This window comes from Athene noctua, chromosome 13 (genome assembly GCF_965140245.1).
Source record: "Athene noctua chromosome 13, bAthNoc1.hap1.1, whole genome shotgun sequence".
NCBI lineage: Eukaryota > Metazoa > Chordata > Aves > Strigiformes > Strigidae > Athene > Athene noctua.
This window is the reverse complement of record NC_134049.1, coordinates 16,489,247-16,509,690: the sequence shown is the minus strand read 5'-3', so window position 1 is coordinate 16,509,690 and position 20,444 is coordinate 16,489,247. Positions and strand designations below refer to the sequence as shown.

The following is a 20,444-nucleotide window of genomic DNA, read 5'->3' as shown; positions in this document are numbered from 1 at the left end:
CTCCTTGCATTTTTGTTTATTCCTCATTGCCATCTCCTCTGTTCATTTGTTTCTCATTTTATGTTTAGAGCATACTTAGAAAAGAAGCCAAAATACAAACAATTCTTAGATGTTAATGAGATTCTGAGGCCAAAATAAAATCTTGTGAAGAAAGAAAAATTCTGCACATCAGGGAACAAAATCAAAACAGATCAAACACATGCTCTGGATTTCACTCTTCATTAAAAGGAGTAACAGCAATGCTTCTGTAATATCTTCCATTAAAGAACTGTAGTAAGCTTTGTAAAAATCAATGCTTTATACCTCACAATCCTAAAGCATTACCTAACAGGTACAGGTGGGTTTGTTGACCAGTCAGATGTGGAACCATCAATGAATACTGTAGTTCACACTCTTCTTCCACTGTTTTTTATTTAAACTGGGATAGCACTCCTGGATCCAGAGGAAAAAAAAAAAAAAAAAACCAAAAAAAAAAAACACAAAACAACAAAGAAAAAGAAACCACCATGCAGTTTGTGCAGGTGTTTGTTATTTTTGACTATCACTGTGTATTTGTTTTCAGTATAAAATGAAAACAAGATAAAATACCCCTTTCCATTGATTTCATGTGAGAATCATATGGAAATAGAAGTTTTGCATTCTTCATGTAGAAATATGTAACTCACTTCATAATTTGCAATGAAACAGAGTCAGGAAAGTTTTGAAGAGGACATTGATAGAAGGGTGGCCAAGACCTACAGAGATTTCTGTTTTCTTCTCTAGAGCTAATCTCTCTTTGCCACAGTTCAGCTGCTTCAGATGAAAACCAGCATATAAAATTCTGCATGGCGGGGGGTAGCCTTGCCAGGTAGGGCCCACAACATCCCAGTTAGGTCAGCAGAGCAGGGTTGTAGGTGGCAGGCAGAGGCAAATGAGAGTCCAGATTAGCAGGCAAAATCATGGTGATGAGGCAGGTCCAAGATCAAGCTGAGAACAAATCCGCAGCTCAGGTCCAGTGACAGTAACGAGGGTCAGACCCAGCCGAGTGATCCCGGGGCAGCTCCATGGTCATGAGGCAGGGGCAGGGTCAAGCTGAGAAGCGAGTCCAAGGGTGAGGGATCACTGAGGCCCATGCCCAGGCTGTGGTTGGGGACGGGCACATCTCTGATAGAGCTCAGGCAGGGACAAATGGACCAGGGCTGAGGTTAAGTGGAGACCCTGGGCCATGGGCAGGGGTGTGGGTAGAGGCCCCAGGTCAGTCAGTCAGGGCCAGTAAGGCACAGTGGTGCAGTCAGGCCCTGAGAAGTTCTTACAGCTCTCAAGGCAAGTGATACTTATTGTATGAGCCAGAGTAGTAGTGAAGAAGTCTGTTCCCTATCGTTATTTACTTCACAGAGCATTAGTAATATGTACCAAGAGTATTATCAACTACACATAAAGAAAGTAACAGTGTGTATGTAGAAGCGGTCATGATCCAGCTGAAGTGTCCAAAAATTCTGTGTTTCAAAACTGTGTTACCTTGGAAGGATACCATGGATCTGCTAGAATAAATACAGGGATGGTTTGACTTCTGACACGGCACCTACTGTATAGATGCACTCTGAAGGGAAGTAATTTAAATCCAGATATCAGAAAGTATTTTGGCAATACATAAGGATATTTGTAACTACCACCCTCCTTTTTTTAAATTTTTTTTTTTTTTTAAAGAAGTCAAGGCTTCTCTCAACAGTTTCATGTCCTTTGAAAATCTGCCCCCAGTCTTGGAACTGAAACAGAAGTGAGCTTCTGAAATACAATTCTTAGTTTATTGTTGGGAAAACAAAGGTTACATAATCCTTCTAAAATCCTTTCTGAAAGGGATTTTCTCAGAGTAGGTCAAATAATGCTAAGGAGTTTTATAAACGTATTTCAAACATAGGTCTTAATTTCTATTTTTTTCAGTAGTGTAACATCAGGAGGATGATTCATGAAAAACTTTGCTCTCTTGTGGGAATAATTGAGACGATGAAGGTTAACATGTGGTAGACAGAAATCCCGCACAAATGGGGACATTTTACTGGAACTCAATTGGTTGTGATTTGAAAATTTAATTAAGGCTAGCAGTGATGCTGAGACCTGAGTGAAAGGACTCTTGAGTTTTGATAGATCTCCTGCTGCCTCTTTCTTGTGGTCTGTCGCCCCAGTTGAGGGTAATGAGGGAGGGCTGGCACATTAGTAAAAGGGAACTGGCAATGTTAAAGGGTTTTTTTGCTCTACCATGTCCTGTGGCTGTGACAAAAATTCAGGCCTCCACTTGTAGTTTTGCAGGAACTAGACTTATTTTCCTGGACTACTTTTACAGTTGTTTTCTGACAATCATCAGACCACTGGATTAGAGGTGGTTTTTTATTTTTAGTTTTTAATGGGAATGGAAAGCTTCTGAAACTGAACTCATGACGGAAGGACCTCAGGAAGAGAAGAAATGGCAGACTCCTTAAAACTAGGGAGGGTGTTTCACAGACTAAGGTTTCTGAGGAATTTCTGCCAATTAAAACAAGACAGTGAAACAATATATCTTTAATAATAGGACCAGAACAGAGAAGTGGCAGCTTGTGAAAGTTCCTCATGTCACACAATATTCGGTTATGGCAGTTACTTTGTATTAATGCAGCAAATCAATGGCAAAAAATTGAATGTAGTGGGTGTGTCAGTTGTGAAAACCAAAGGGAGAGGATTCATTATCCAAACACTCCCTACTCCCTGCCTTGGGTTTTGGAAGTCATGGCTTTCACATGGAAGATTTTTACTGAAAGGAAGAAGAAAACATGAAAAACCAAATACTTAACGCAGAAACATTCAGGTTTAAGTTTGCTTTGTAAATCCTTTGAGAGTAGTTAATCTGTAGAAAAATCTTGCAGCAGAGGGTGGGACAACCCTATACCTTCCCATTTGGTATTTCCTTTGTTATTTGATATGTAAGCCTAGTTCATGCATAATCATTTAAAACATAAGACTATGGAGATTTTTTGGATGACTTTATAGACTAAACTTGTTCCCAGCTCTGGTTTGCAAGGCAGAAAAGCAAATTAGATTGTCAAATGAAAAGTAGTTAGGAATAAGAAAAGTATTTGCAGAGTATGTGCATAGCTCTCTATGCATAATGTAATTGAACATACTTGCCAAGGATAAAATATGAACAGCCACAAAATTTATTTCTGTACAGTGTGTTTGAAAGGTAACCATTTTATGGGGCTCAGTTTAACAGTCAATTTACCGAGGAGTGGACTGTTTGAAATGGGTTTAGTTTAGTTTTAGTTTACATAAACAGGAAAACATTCACTACTGGCACAATTGACATCATTCTTGTATTTTCAAGATTTTGCCAGTTTACTTTGAAAAGACCTTAGCCATCAAATCTTGTTTGCTGAGGAGGTAAGTATTTTACATCTCTGTGTGAAAGTGGAATATTTTGTTGTGCACCAACAAAAAAAGGTTCGTTATGTTACTTACAGGCATCGTTTAAGAAGAGCTTAATTATTCAGTCTTGCAGATGAAGAAACCATTCCAAACTATGAGCAATTTTTTCCTTTTCCTGTGGAGTACATAAGCATCTCTAAATTCTGAATTGCTAGCTATTCAAAAATTGTGTTTTGTTTGTTAAAAAAAAGGACTTGTAAAAAGTTGAAACTTTTTTAGTTTTCTAGGGATTCCATTTCAGTATGTTCTATTTGAACATCTTGTGAAAGAAACCAACTTACTGATAGGAAAAATGTTTTTTATACTGTATCTGTGGACCAAGCATAGCATGACTACGTTTCACACAAATAACCAGTATTCTTCAGTGCAAGGGAGTAAAAAGTAGTTTGCAACCAACTGTACATTCAGTCATTGGTTTCTCTTTTGAGAGTGAATGACTGTATTGGTTAATCCTGTTAGTAATAGTGGTGCTATCATGGCATCTTCTGTTCTGTAGTTGAACTACTGGATGTGAACCCTTACATTACTAGTGATAGGAGCAAAATCAAGCTAGTGGCCAACTCTGTCTCATTAACAGTTCTTAGAATAATTCTTAGTTTTATTCAATAAAATTTAAAAAAATGTTCCAATACAGAGTTACGTTCATGAACAAGGAATGTACTGTTCATTGTGGTAAGTAATACATAGTTTGTGCTAACTAATTACATTGTCAATCAAATGCATCTTTTTCTCCCATATACTCCATAGTTATGGTTTTCTTTGGATGTGTAATATAATTGTAATCATTTACATTTAATTATATACCTATCTTTCAGCAAGCTGCACATTTTTTTTCTTTATTTTAATGGTCTAAAATGAAATGCCAAATGCATTTCAAAAGAAAAAGAAAGAAAGTGAAAATTAACAAAGAATTAAGCAACAACAAAAGTTTAACACAAGAACTGATTATTTCCTTAGCATGTTTCTGGTTTTAGATGTCAATAGTTTGATGCTGCCCAGAACAGTGGAATATTGGACTTTCCCACTGAAGTAGATGAATGATCAAACTGGAAGGGCATAAATGGAATTTATCCTGAATGATTTATGGATGACATGCATACTGTCTCCAAATATGTGACATAAGAATCTGTGTATCACTATTTGTTAAGAGCTTTCAGAATTTAGCAGTGAAAAGTTGAGAAAGGTGAATGTTAGTTACTGGGAAGTCATATCACTAGAAAGCAACATTGAATCTACAGCCACCTCTTCTGCTAAAACTAATTAGCAATTTACAATTGAAACAGGTTGGGCAATAATTAGTGATAGTTAGTTATTTGCTGTGGATTTACATGAATCTTTTTAAACCACCTGTCAAAAAATGTTGCATTTTTCTACTTTATTGTGCTCGCATACTCCTGTCATGGAAACTCATTATATGGAAAAGTTCCAGGTTGTGCTATGGAGTCATTTTACTATCAATGCTACAACCCTCAGTCTTCCTAGCCTTGTCCTTTTAACCAGTGTAAAAGTTCACCTGGCTGACAGTTTGAATCATCAGACGAGAAACTCATAGAACAATTCAAAGGCTGAAATATGACTGCTGTCTGGAAAGCTGCTTATTGAAATTATGCCTCCTCAGATTATTAATTGGTATGAATGAAATGAAAACTGAAAGAATTTACAGACAGGAAGAAGGAAGGAAAACTAAGAAAACTAATAAAAAGCTATCAAAAATAGATTTATTTCTTCCCTAATCCTTTGATTTCTTTCATTTGTGACTGTAAAGGACAGGAACTACTTGCAATATATTCGAAAGTGTGAAACTGTAAAATAATTTGCTACAGCTGAATTACAAGTAAAAGTAATCAACTTTACATAAGTTAACTTACTTATTGTGATTGTTGCTCCTCATTTCATTGTGTGGTCTGGAGGACAGACTAGTGAACATGTTCCATCTTTTGCTCCCCAGTGTTCTGCAGAATGTGGTGACGGAGTCCGTACGCGTTCGGTGGTTTGCATGACAAACCATGTCAGCAGTTTGCCCCTGGAAGGCTGTGGCAACAACAGACCCTCTGAAACAACTCCCTGTAATAATGGGCCCTGTGCTGGTAAAGTGGAGTGGTTTGCTGGGGCCTGGACACAGGTAAGCTCTATATCTAACATATGTATTTGTTTTCTGATGGTATTTTAATTTTAAAAATGTATTTTTGTGCAATGAAGATGTGAGCCATAAGGTATTTCTACATCTCTGTGGAATATTTGGATATTTTTTTTCTGTACTTTGCTGAGTTGATGTTCAATACTTTTCAGCATCTGCTTTTTTTTTACTTTGATGAAAATAAGATTTTGTTCTTTTCTTTCTCTCTACCTTCATTTATTTCTCATCTACTGACCCAGTGTATTTATAAAATGAAAGATAACAGAAGAGTGTTTAGCATATTCAGGTGAAAGCTAAAGCAGCAGATTTGCAGTTTTAAAGTAGAGCCTTTGTGATCATGCATACCTGGAGGGGGTGGGGGGTGGGAATTTCCAAAAGATAAAAAAGACAAAAAATGGCTAAACCCAAAAGTTAGCTTCAGTATTGTTGTGCTGAAATTCATGAAAAGCACAAAATTTGGTTAGTGGCCTATATCATGATGCTCTTTCCTCAGGTAAATTCTTCCCTTGATCCACATCTCAGCAGTCCTTCTCATTCTAAATAAACATTTCTGCTGTCAGGAACAAAGGCATTTCAGAAGCTGTCATCTGATGCCCAGACATTTATGTCCCTTTGTGTAGGCTGTCATATAGTCTAGACACCCTTTCAGATTGCTGGTACCAGCACTTCATCGAGTTGGTAGGGAGAAATCTCTTGGCTGTGTTGTTAACTCTCTGCATTTCAGATTCCAAGATCCTTCCAGGTGATAAGGAGTTGACAATTAAACTGGTATGGCTGAGATGGTGATTACAGGGCTACTACTATGCTAATGCAGTCAAAGGGAAGGTGTTTGAAAGGACTGGTTGCATCTGGTGAATCAACAGTTGGTTACAGGACTGGTGCCACAGCCAGGGGTTTGGCTACTTAGACCATGGGACTCGCTTTGAGAGACTTGGCCTAGTGGGGACTGATGGGCTCCATCTGTCAGAGAAGGGGAAGAGCGTCTTCAGTCACAGGCTTACCAAGCTGGTGGAGAGGGCTTTACACTAAAGTTGCTGAGGGAGGGGAACCTCAATCCATCCCACTCCTACCAGCTTGATGCCAGCGCCAGCAATAGATGCCCAGAGCCTGGAGAGGGTCACAGGTCAGCAGGAGAGCACTTGAAGAGCAGCACAGAGGAATTCCAGCCACTCCAGCCAGTAAGTCATCTTCCTTGGAGGCCCAGCTTAAATGCCTCTGTGCAAATGCATGTAGGACAGGGAATAAACAAGAGGGGTTAGAGACATGTGCATGCCTGTGGGGCTGCGATCTTACCGGCATCAGGGAGATGTGGTGGGATGGCTCCTGTCACTGGAGTGCTGGAATGGAAGGGTACAGGCTCTCTAGGAAGGACAGGCAGGGGAGATGAGGTGGGGGGTCACCTTCTATGTCAGTGACCAGCCGGAATGCCTGGGGCCCTGCCTGGGGCTGGGTGAGGAGCCGACCGAGAGCTCACGGGTCAGGATTAAAGGGAAGGCAGGGACAGGAGACATTACAGTGGGAGTCTGCTGCAGGCCACCCGACCAGGAACACCGAGCAGGAAAGGGCCTCTGTAGACAGACAGGCGCAGCCTCAGGTTCCCAAGCCCTGGCCCTCGGGGGGGCACTTCAACCACCCTGGTACCTGCTGGAGGGACAACACTGCAGGGCATAAGCAATCCAGGAGGTTCCTGGAAGGTCTTGATGTTAACTTCCTCCTTCAAGTGACAGAGGAGCCAGCGAGGACAGGTGCCTTGTCACTTACACAACTCCATGCAGGCGAATAGGAGCTTTGTATCCATTCTTGCTACCACAGAGAAAAGCGTTCAGTAAGATCATCCTAACTCTTCCTATTCTGCTCTGAATAAACAAGTTTCCATCCTTTACAATTTCCTGTTCTTTTAAGCTAATTCACCTTTTTTCTTTGCATGAGATTGAATTGTTTGATGCATACCAATGGTACAAAGTCTTTCCTGTATGGTGTCTGAAAGAAGTGTCTGACATCTACAACCGGCCAAATCCTGACTTGCAAAATGAAAGCAGGGAGTCGGTAGACTAGAGCAGGAGGGAGAGTTGGTGGAAGACTGTGTTAGGCTCTGCTAGAGCTAAGGCTGAATGTTAACATACTGTCTTTTGGAGGAACCATTAAAAGAGAGCAGTGGCAGAGATGTTCAGTGTTGAAGAAAGTGCAGTTATGTTATTTCCTGTAGAATTTATCTGGGTGCATTCATTTCAAGGTTCTTCATTCAGCTTAAGGTTTTTGTCAATATCTGATAAAGTGATCATAAATTCCACTCACAATATTAAAAAATCCCTACTTTTAATAACATATGATTGGTTTAGGCTAGAAAAAGCCTTTGAAAATCACAGTCCTTTAACACAATGTAAAAACCAGTATGTTGTTGGAATCCACTTCTAAAAACCTTTTTACACATGCCAGTAACAGTATTGTGTGTGTATTTAACCTTTAAATGGGCAGGAAGAGTCCATGTGACTCAAATTTGCTTTTCAGAACTGGAACCAACACTGCATCACACAGATACTTGCAAACATGAAAAGAACACCCTGGCAGATCAAGGCATTTTCTAAAAACCACACACAATGTGGGGATTTGTAAAGCTGCAAAACTGTGCTCCAACCTTATAAACCTCAAAGGTTCAGTGCAGTGCATACAGTCCTGCTTCAGCAAGGAGCAGTAACACTGTTTATGGGGAAAGTAAGTTATGCTTCTGTCTTGGTTTTGGCTGGGATACAGTTAATTTTCTTCCTACTAGCTGGTATAGTGTTTTGGTTTGGATTTAGTATGAGAATAATGTTGATAATGCTCAGATGGTTTTAGTTGTTGCTAAGTAGTGTTTATACTAAGTAAAGGCTTTTTCAGCTTCTCATGGCCTGCCAGCAATAAGGCTGGAGGGACACAGGAATTTGGGAGGGGACACATGCATCACTTGTCTTTCTTGGGGTTTATTTGACTTTTTTTGTTATCTTCCTTTCCATTACTATTATTATTATATTGTTGTTATTATTATATTTTAATTATTAAACTCTTTTTATCTCAACTCAGGAGTTTTACTTGGTTTTGATTCTCCTGCTATCCCACCAGGGTGTGGGGGAGGAGTGAGTGAGCAGCTGTGTGGTGCTTAGTTGCTGGCTGGGGTTAAACCATGACAGCTTCTCTTTTCATTAGAAAAATAAATACCAGTTCCTTTTTCTAGCTGCAGGTAGAACTACACTTTTTGATTTTTCCAAAAGCACACTTAGAGTCATATGTCTTCTTCATAAAAATAATTAGAAATATGTTTTGAGTCTGTGCTACCATGTGGAATAATAATGCACAAGTTGTACAGTTTTAAGCACTGTAACCACTTTTAAGATTAAAAATTAAATATGTAATACCTGACACTTACAGTCAGTAGTCACTTGAATTAAGTCATTAATATATCCCTCAGCATTTTCTTGTCCTGGTTCCTAGGTGGGACTGCTGGTTACTGTATTAGTACTACATAAAAATAATAATAATCACAATAACCCAAGGTTTATCTAGGCTACTGTTCTGGTTCTGAGAGATTAAAAATCCAACCGCAGGAACTTAAGGAATACTTTACCCTTTTCCTTTCTCTTCAAGTTATACAATGCCAGTGATGGAAGGATAGTTATGTTCATTTTACATGTAAAATTAAGGAAATGTGTTTTGGATGTTAGTGTCTAGGTATGTGTCCAAGAACAGGGAATAAGCAAAACTTTACAAATTTTCCTGTTCGAATATTAATTTTAAATGCAAGTATTTTTGTGTGTGTGATTTTATTTTGGAAACAAATAACGTGGAGAAACATGTTACTTTGGAAACAAGCTGGAGGAGATTAGTAGAATAATATATTCCACCACTTTTTTTTTTTTATTGTTCTCTGATACAGTGCTCTACTGAATGTGGCAGTGGAACTCAACAGAGAGAAGTCATTTGTGTTAGGAAAACTGAAGGTAATTTTGATGTTTTGAACCCCTATGAATGTTCATATTTGGAAAAACCTCCAAGCCAGCAATCCTGCTACCTCAAACCCTGTGGATCTAAGTGGTTTCATACAGAATGGAGCACAGTAAGTCTATCATGCTTTCCTGTATCTAGTTTTGTTTGATATATCTTTTTCTATGTATATTGAAAGGGAACACCATTTGGATAAAACCGTTGATTATGAAATTGATTTAATCTTGCACAGGAATGATACTGAAAAGAAGGCATACTCTTTAGTACCCACTGGAGCTTAGAAAGGTTAGGAAGTTTCCTGACCAGAAGGAGACACTTCATAGTTGTCTTTTCATCATTGCTCTCTTCTTCCAAGAATCTTCCTGTTTCATAAAGTTGGTTCACTGCTTCATTGAGACTATGTCGTGCTCTGAGAAGTTCTTTTCAGACCTCTAGTTTCATTAAGGAGCATTTAATGAAGAATGAGAGATGTACTTGGTTTTTAAAGTTTTTATCATAATATTTTACTGTAAACTCTTCCCTGTAATACTTACAACATTACTGAGAGAAAACTTACTGTAGTGCTTTTCGTATCTTCAGTTTCCCCTGGAAATGGACCAGCTACATTCACAAGTGGCACAAAACACTTTGGTTTAATCTATCTTTCCATAATTTCCTATACCTGAAAAATCCAAGCTTATTGGATTTTTTACAGAAAATCAACATTTTTCTCCTAAATAAAATCAGAAAGTCCATGGTTGTCTTAGAATGAAAAGTGGTGTAAAAACTACTTAGATGACGTCATATCTAATCCAGTAATTTACACCCTTCCTTGAGCCTTAAATCACATTCCGAACGACAGCTTCAGATTGATGCCTTCAATTGGAATTCCCTTAGACAGCAACCTTTGGAAATAGCTCATCCACATCACCTGTGACAGAGAAATTACTTTGTTTTTCCTTTGTACTAAATACTCAATTATTTCACTGGCCTACTGGCTACACTAGAAAGCAGAAAAGAAGGTTAAATGGTTTTAATAAAATAAATCAGCTGAAGAGAATCCTGATTTTTCTTCCTTAATTGCAGATTTAGATATTTATTTGAAAACAACATCCAAGTTAGGCTCATAATAAAACCATGTAGATTGGAGCATGTTATTTGGTGTTTCTGGAAGTTCTTTGGATTCATTATTAAGCTGTTAGTTTAGATGAAATAACTTCCCCTTAGAAACCCATTTTCAAATGTGAACTTGCAGGTGTGTAGGCATGAAAGATACAGCCATCTGCATCCATAGAATGCAGCAGATAGATTCCTTCTCAAGGTAAAAACATATACTCTCTTTGACAGATACAGAAGAAATAAGGTGCTAGAACTTAGAATCTGATAGGTATTTAGAGATTCCTAGTTACTGTTCCTAAGAAGTGGTGTCTAAAATCCTTAAAGGTCTATGCCCTTGTGACCATCTTCACTGTAGGAACAAATACATATGCTAGATGAGGTTTTACAGTATCACATTCTAAGTGTTTTTCTGATATCTCCTTCTGATATTGTTACTGTTATCAACAGAGTACATGGCATTTCTTCGTGTTAGACTTGAAGAGAAAGGATTATGGGGTTATCCGTGAGCGGAATAGCTGGTTCAAAGCCCCTGTACTAGGTTTTGAAACTGTCTGGTTCATATGCACAGCAGAATTTTTATAAGACCTCAAATAAATGGCATGGCCTCTCAGCCATGGAGGTTAAATGCCTGGCTAATGCAGAATCCTGGGGTTTGTGTATAGTGTATTGTATGTAACATCTGAATTCTGTCTTGCTTCCATTTTAAGTGCTTAAGACCTCTACAAACCTTCAGTGAGGTTCTTACTGCTGGATGTGGGATAATTACAATATTCTATACAAGCATATAATGAGTAGTTATATAAAAAACTGCCAGTGTTCTATTACTCTTGCCAAAGGGTTATGTCTTTTCTAAAGTGGGTAAAAGTTGTACTTACAGATGAAAGAGCAATTTAAGAACACATTATTGAAAATATTTTGGTTAGTTTGCTACAATATCTGATTTTATGATAGTGATAAGTTGGTTTTGCAATGTTAAGAAAAGAAATAAGTATGCCAAAAAAGTCAGAAAGAAAGCATTCTTACTAGTTTGGGGCTATTAAGGTTTTAATTGACCCAGGTTTAATTAAGTTTGTGAGCATTTAGGACAAACTGGACAGTGAGCCAAATCTTAAAGACCTCACTCAAGCAAAATTCTTGAAGTCAACAGGGGATTTGCTTCAGTATGGGCAGAAATGTGTAATAATTGGCTTTAAAAATACCATGACAAGCAATTACAAAAGTGTCTGGCTTCATAGCAGACTTTGAAGGAGCACAAAAATATTTTCTTTAGAAATTCAAAGAAGCCTATAATGCTTAGTAAAATTGTTGTGCTGCAAGAAGTGAAAAATAATTGAGTGACAGAAAAAAAAGCAATTAAAATTATTCCTGATTGTAGATAAATGGAGGCAAAATGACAGTGCTGTCAAGTAGTAAAGTTCAGTGCAGAAGTTCTTGAAGTAAGAAATGTGAACACTGTGGAAAGAGTAGATTTCGGAGATACGTATAAATAACCAGAGAAGAACAAGACTAATTAGAGAGGCAAAAAGTTAACTAATAAATTCAGAAAGGGAAATATTCTAGTGTGCTTTCAGTTGCACAGTGTCTACTATGGCTACTTGTCTCGTTGTTGGCCCTATGGTCAGAAATGGTTTTGAACCTTTAACAAAATTGCACCTGTTTGTTAAGGACTTTATACTTAAAAAACCAACAGAAGTGGTGAAGTTGATAAAAGGCTCCAGTGACACCTGGGCCTGGCTTCAAGGTTCCCCTTTTTTCTTTCTGTATCTGCACATCTCATATGGTCTTCATGAACTTCAGCTTTTGTGTTTCAGTGTTCCAAATCCTGTGAAGGAGGATTTCGGGTTCGAGAGGTACGATGTCTATCAGATGACATGATAGCCAGTACTCAGTGTGATCCACAGCTTAAACCTGAAGAAAAAGAACCATGTAACACACAAGATTGTATCCCTGAAATAGGTAAGGAAGAGGAAGCTTCTGTTTTAACTGTAGAACACCATCTAGTGGAGAAAATATTTAATAATCTTGCAGAGGTTGTAGGATATATTTTCTTTATCATGTTCAGAGTTTTATTTTTACACAAAATACAGTTAACAGGTAAGAAACTGGCTTATTTCAAAGTTGCTGAGAATGTGTGAAATCTGCTTCTGTGAAAGTCATACATATAGGGTGTTTTTATGCAGCTTTCTTGCATTCTCAAAGTTTTTCTCTTGGCACAGTGTTTAAAACAAAAAAATATTGTGTGTGATATACTGTATTTGGTAACAGGTTCTATAAGAACCAATAACATTAAACTAAGACATTAAGGGCAATTAAGCAATTTTCTTTTATATATAGTAAATATACACATACACATAATTTGGCATTGGAATTAGTCATTCATCTCATGCAGATTTGCTTTTAGTAGTAATGAGGATGCCTACAGAAAGGAAGATGCATGTGTTTAGAAACAATTTTAACTTACATTCTACAATTTTCAGTTGAGAATTATTCTTCAACGTAATTTAAGATGATTTTATTTTAAAAAGTACACCAATATTATTAAAAAAAATTTATTTTATTCGTGTTGTTATTTTAAACAAGTTTGTAGAGAATTGCTCATTTTTATATCTGTTATTAGTGTTTTGTCATTCAGTCATTTTCTTAACACTTCAGGTTCTGTGATCACATACATGATCATATGGAAATCTTAGTTGTCACTTTAAAAGTATTTCTAACCCTATCGGTTGTAAAGGAAAACTTCAGAATGTGAACAGACCATGTCCTAACAGCTTAGAAAAAGGGAGAATGATAAGAACACTAACTTTTATCTTTTTTATTCTAGTTATTTTAAATAATTTGTAATATTTGTAAGGAGGGAGATGGTTTACTATTTTCCAGTATTTAGATTCATCAGTACTTGAAAATAACATTTGCAGGTTCTGGTGCCGTTTGCATGCACAAATTTTGTGTTTAAAAAAACCAGCAACAAAACCCCAGCAGAAAAACCACAGTATATATGGGGATAGGTACATTTCTTCCACAGTTTTATGTATCTCTGTATTAAATGTAGAAAATCTTGAGTAATCTAACATTATTTGCATAGGTAGCCTATTTTAACCTGATAATGAACATTTAAGTACAGGTCCGAGAGATTTTACATGGTAAAAATAAAGGGGGTTGGTTATTTGTTGCTCTAATGCTGTTTTCTTCAGTTTCTTCTCTCTTCCTATTTCTCCACAGATGAGAACTGCAAAGATAAATACTACAATTGCAATGTGGTGGTTCAGGCCCGGCTCTGTGTCTACACCTATTACAAAACAGCCTGTTGTGCATCTTGTACACGTGTGGCAAACAGACAATCAGGGTTTCTAGGACGGAGATAACAAATACTCTTCTACACAAAGCGGCAATGTCAGTCTTCGGATGGAGCTTGAACAGTGTTACTGTTTTGACTACAGCAGGTTTTAGCTTCTTAGAGATGGGGTTTTTTATATTGCTGAGTACATCAAGACTATGGTTAAATCTTGCACCCTTTCAGTTACAGTTATTGTGCAGTTATCTTTTTTAAAATGTTTGTTTTGTAAAACCATGATCTTTTTAAAGCATTAATTTTTAATGAGACTATTAATTGCACCTGCTCATCGGATAATTATTTAAAGAACATAGCAGCCTTAGTATTGTGAAATTAATGAAAACTAAATCAATCACAGGCAATTACTGGAGATATTTGACCAGTATGGATGCAGCTGCTGCATTACTTCCTGGGTGCTTACTTCTACTTGGTATTTTGGAATGCTTTAAATTAGATGACTAAATCAATGAAAGATGCACATGAGAAAAATTACTTCACAAAGAACCAGACCCTTGAAGACCCATTTATCATCAGTTTCTTAGCACTCTTAACATATATTTTTAATTACTTCTGTCCGTTCATAATAAATTAGAGTCACTGTTAAGCTCTCTCAGTTATAATTTTAACTAACTTCCTGTCCTCAGGCAGCAAATATATATACACTTGACTGCCAAAAAGTGCCTTTATATTTAATTCATAAACTCTTGAAGTTACACTTTTCTAATTTTGTATGGATTTTAAAATACATTACCTACCAGAGTGCCACTAGTGTCTAGCCCTTTAAGTCTTTAACAACTGCAGCTGTCAGTGAGACAGATTTACCAGGAAGGTGAAGAGCCTTTGCTGGTATAAAAGAAGTGATTGTTTCCATTGGCAAGGTCTCTTTCCTGGAGGGCAGTTATTTCAGTGAACTGATACCTTGTCACTGCACTATTGCTTAACAACTACCATACCAAAGTACTCTGTCCAGACTTACTCTGGATATGTCACCAGTTTCTGTAACAACCACCAAAGGATGCAGGCCTTTGCGCTTTATAGTAGTCTGTTACTCTTGGTATCAGGCAGCAGTGTGAGTGTAGTAGCCGAGTATCTGTAAAAAAGTCTTTGCTATTGACATTCTTCAGATTTTGATCAGTTATTACAACATACTTGCCTTTTACTAGTCAATGTTTCATCCTGCAGATCTATTCACATCATTCCTTTTCTACTACTCAAGAATGGCTCCAATCTTAGAGCTGAATTTAGGTGGTGATTTCTCATTTCTGCAATTACTGTGCACAGCCTTGGGACTTGCTAAAAGCAAATAGAATGTGGTATGCGGTGCAGATTAAAGTGTTTGCATTATCTGCACATTCTCTAGCCTTTACTTGATGGGACTTTCAAACATGTAAATAAGGCTGAGGGAGAAAATAAACACCTTTTTACTTATTCGGCTGTTTATTACAGCATACTACTTGTAAATTAGTGATACCCAACTGTGCATCTATTACTAAGGTGCCTGTTGTCTGAGATGAAAACCAGTTTTAATAATCTGTGTTAAATCACTCCCAATGATGTGATAAAAATGTGATTAAGGTATCCTGCTACTGATGAAGAGCCACATTGTGTAGTCTTTTCTTCTTATGACTTCGATGAAGAGGGTGTAGAAGAGAGACTGGGGCACTAGGAGGCAAAAGTTGCTGGGTGTAGTGCTAGCCACATAGTCTGTGTGCTGGAAGCCACAGGAAGGGAGAACTCCTGTAGTCTAAAAGCTGTGTGGGATTGAGACAAACCTTAAATTTTTTCATTCAGTCACTTGTGAAAAATATAGTTCAGACATGATGAACTACTACTGTTTGGCTAAGTGAAATGAAAAAGTGTTTTCCCTAAAATTTGTAGTTACTATTTGTGACTATAAACCAGTAATACTGACTTTTCGTTGTAATTAATTGATGTAAAGCTGTTAGAAACAGAAACGCTTATTAGAAAACGTTTCATTTGAGTTCGTGAATCTTTCACAGTCCTATTCCCTTGTATGAAGATTTATCCATGAAGATAACTTACAGATTTTTGATCATATTATATTTCTTAGATTCTTGACCAAAGAATGATATGGAGAAAGTGCAGCATAAACAACTCTGGAATCCAGTATTTGTAAATAGAGGTTTTCATCTGGATTATCTTGTGGCAGCAAATCTTGACATACAGTATATCATTTTTGCTGTTGTCTCTTTTGTCCCAAGGAGGTATATCCTGTCAGCTTGAGGGAAATACCTGTTCCATAAAAAGGCTTTCTGAAAACCACAAGACAAATGAAATGCAGGAGGTAATCAGGTTTGCAGTCAGTTCATAGAAAATAATGTGCTTTGCACACTTTTGTTTGTGAGACAGCGACTCAGCGCATAGGTGATTCTGGTGTTTTATAAAACACGTTATTTTACTCTGAAATATATAGCCGTTGGGTTATTTTACAAAGGTGATCATCTTGAGGGCTCCATTAAGCTGCCACTAAAGTAAACAGAGTTCATAGGAGCTAAATATCAAAGAAGATATGCATACACATTGCAGTATAACCCTGTATTACACCTAAGATACACAGCTTTGTGAATTGAATGCAGAGAGTTATGGTCATACAAACTGTACTTTTTTAGTGAAGGGACAGTCTTCAGATATACCAGATAAAACAGAAAAGATTGTTTCATCTAATTAAACATCTAATGATAAGGAAATTTTCAGAATGTTGCTGAGCTTAATCATTTATCATCTCTTCTCACATGTCAGCATAATCAAAATAGTTGTTCCTGCAAAATGAACTAATGAACTCTTATTTTCAGCACTTTGATGTACACACAAAGTAAGTGCTACACTAGGATTTCACCATCACATCAAGTGCACTTTTGAAATTGTGACTGTAGCAAGTGTTTGTTTTAATACAGCAGTGCATCAGTTTAAGATAATACCTGCAGAGGGCCTGATTTTCCTTTCACTGTAAATCAGAGGTGGCCTTAATGAATGCAGTAGACTTAGAGCAGGTGTAAAACCAATATAAGTAAGAAATGATGCAGGCTTCTGAGTTTGAATGCTTTAATTTCTTTTTCTGATATTTTAACATCAGTCAAAATCCTGCAGAATGGTGGGACAAAAATGCTTCCTTGCCTTAAAGATTTTCACCTTATACAATCCAGTAAGACCAGAGTAAGTGTAGGAGGACTGCTGTAGATCATTGATTGGTCTGAGCAGTCTAATTGCTTATAGGGGTAAAATCAGCATACAGCTTTTATGCCTTGCACATAGGCATCTGGGCAAAATTGGTTCCATCCAGAGCAGACTCTGTGTCTCAAAGCACTTTTCTTCTGGAATTGAGGGCTGCTGTTGCAGTTGTTTATCAAGTTATCAAGGGTCCATCAGGGCTTGCTAGCTCCTGTGCAATGTCAGATCCAAGCATACGTAGGTTGAATTGCTTGTATATAGCAACCACATGCCAAGTTTGAGAGCACTTATTAGCAGTACTGAATTCATGGAGCTCTCCCTTCCTCTCACTAGCTGAGGAAGATGTGGTGGAAGCATGAGGGTTGCTTCTGTGGGAGCAACCCTGTGTCTGACTTGGCCAGCAGTGAGACAGAGTTAGTATTTGCTTTAGTGTCTCTGACCTTCAGTCCTGAGGGCTCTGATTTAGGAAAGAACTTGTTAGCAGGCAGTCGAATGCTGGGGAGCGCAGCGCAGGAGACATGGGTGTTCCTGCCAGCCTGCGAGCTGTGAAGTCCAGATGTAGTGTGCACCCACCAACTCGATGCAGGACTACCTCAGTATCCCTGCACAGGGAACTAGTGTCTTCCTCATTACATGCATAATTGATTTTCTTTTTTTTTCAATACTTAAGAAAATGGAGAGCTTTATGTATGAAGAAAGCAGTGTTTAATGTTGTTGGTTAGATCCCACTGTTATGACAATATGCTGCAGTTCAGTTCGGTCCTTTTATACAGAAAAAACCCCAATGTGTTGCAGAGCATGTTAAGTTAATGACATATTAATGCAAAGACAGATTTTAGGTTGCTTGTTCGTAGACTTGATAAAAGTGATCAGTATAGCCCTGACTCAAGTGAGTACATGAAAATTGTAGAACAGAAGACCGCATGAGGCAACAGTATTGCCGAGACCTTGCTACTCACTTTGCTTATGTCTGAGTCCTAGAAGACAACAGTGGTCACCACTGAGGGAGGAAGGAGGTAGGTGCTGGAAACAGTTTATGGCTAGTAAAGGGGAGGTTATGCCTTCCTGAAAGAAACACTTTGCTTCCACTGTTTATAATCAATACCACCGTAAGTAGTAAAATGTGCTTGCAAGGGCTTTGCTTCTCCCTTTTACACCCACAGGTGTTTTCCTCTTCCTCTTGTCTCACCTCCATCCCTTTGTCCTTTGGATGACAGTATTCAGTTTTGCCAGAATTACTGAAAATCCTGAACTGGCTATTTGGTTGATAGGAATCTGAGTTAGAAATAAGCCCAGGTATTAAGAGAGCTATATTCCTGCCAGTCAAGTGATTTTTTTGTGTGTGTGGATGTCCATGTTGGCTAGTTTCGAATGCATGGTATTAAAGTACCTACTGAATTCATTCTGTGCAACGAACCTGTGATTGCACAGCTACTGAAATAGCTTAATTTTGAGTAATCGTTGGCCTTCCAGAGACAGTCTGTTATTGCTGCTTGCCCTGAACTGTTTTGTCCATGCTGTGTTTGTGTCTCTTGAGACCAGTAGCCTTGGCACGGGTTGGGTACATACGAGCTTGTGAAGTCCCATCATAGTCACTCAGGATCTGCATAGAGGATCAGGAAGGACTGGAGACAAAAGAAACCCTAACTTTTTAAATATGTATAAAATTGTCTACTTGACCCTCATAATTGATTTTGGCAGAAGGATATACTTTATTATAACTTATTTTGTTGTTATTTGTAAATACAAGATGTCTATGGGAAATATGTAATTCTGAGCTGTGTCTTTGGAACAAGCCACTGCACCAAAATATTTCAAATATTTAGAATAGGCAGATTTTCAGATTGTTTATTAAAAGGGACCTAATATGTATTTATTTACATATACCATTCAAATTTTGTCCAGCTCTTTCATTATACTAACCCAGCTTTTTAGGGAATTTTATAGCACAGGTATTACATATATATTTTTATATATATGTCATACTGTAAATCCATAACACAATTTTCTAAACCTTCTGATTAGCCAGTTCCTTGAGTGAATTAAAGGGGGAGAGTGTAGGCAAATTGCTTTCTGACTCGTTCAGGAATATGTATCCATGACAATGCACCTGAACCAGAACTGTACAGCATCCTTTTCATATTGTATACATTTTCTCTTTGATGAAAAAATGTTAACTATTTTTGTTTATGACTAATTTATTTTTTATTATTGTGAAAAATAAAGTTATTCAAGATGAATTTGCGTAACATGATTTATTTATTATTTTGTTGATTTGTTCTTGCAGAGTTTCTTGAGAATTAAGTACAAGTATCAACAAGGGGTATGAATGCACTAAGGGAATCCTTACTCACATTTAGGAGTGGGCAAAATATAATCATGTTGCAAAAGGCTGCATAACATGTTAGAGCCTTGGAAGCAATAGCAACATCCCGATGGACTGCCCCAAAGATAATCATGCCTATTGCAGAGGGGAAAAGTGGCCATTTTCTGGTGGTCTGTCAGGGCCTGCTAATTTCCTATGCAGGTTTGCTCCTGGTATATTCTCGACTTGATTGTCAATTTGCAGGATTAAGGCTCTGGCACTTCCCGGTGCAGACTCAGGCAAGGCAGTGGTTTGTATTTTCAGGAGGTGGGAGCTGAAGCCCCTGGAGCAGCGGTGCCTGCTGTGCTGTGGTTGAGCTGGCACTGCAGGTTCTGGAGTCTTGCAATTCTTTGTTTGTAATTGGAGTTAGTGCTTTACCAGTGAAAAATTTTTAATGTAACAGCAAAATAATCTAAGCTTGGATAAAGCTGAAGTGTGTTCATAGCATGAAATGGTGTCTTATCCTGTGAAACAAGTATCCTGGGTGCAGTCTCCAGGTAGAATTTCTCTTTGTAGCTTAAGAAGGATCATACTTTTTTTTTTTTCCCCCCACTCTAGCACAACCAGACCAGCACTACAGGCAGCTAATTCCAAATTTCATTAAAATACCACTATGAATTGGTGAAATCCAAGGGAGAAAAACAGTATGTAAACCTTTTACGGAGATAAATTAATGTTACTTGACCTTTCATCTTTGCTGCTATGAGAAATTCTGCACAGTTCAAGAAAAGTGGAAGCTCCCGGTATTTCGAGTGTTGCATTTTGTTATTCCAAAGCTCCCGCCTCGCTGCGCACCGCGCAGACGACGCTCAGCCCTGCGGCCGCTGTGCGCCTGCGCGGGGCCGCCGCCTCGTGCCCTTCGCGCTCAACCCGCGGCCGGGCGGCGCGCGCCCGCTGCCTCAGGGACAGGG

General features: G+C 38.1%; 1 protein-coding gene across 2 annotated transcripts in view; it reads left to right on the top strand.

Annotated features, from left to right (window-relative positions):
- THSD4 (thrombospondin type 1 domain containing 4) overlaps nt 1-19,402 on the top strand; it is a 329,112-nt gene extending 309,710 nt beyond the window's left edge. For both annotated transcript variants that reach the window (XM_074917120.1, XM_074917121.1), the window contains 4 exons: nt 5,384-5,557; nt 9,483-9,662; nt 12,460-12,604; nt 13,868-19,402. In XM_074917120.1, the coding sequence (XP_074773221.1) occupies nt 5,384-5,557; nt 9,483-9,662; nt 12,460-12,604; nt 13,868-14,010 (642 nt within the window). In that variant the 3' untranslated portion in view covers nt 14,011-19,402. The remainder of the gene's footprint in view (nt 1-5,383; nt 5,558-9,482; nt 9,663-12,459; nt 12,605-13,867) is intronic.
- The last annotated feature ends 1,042 nt before the right edge of the window (nt 19,403-20,444 follow it).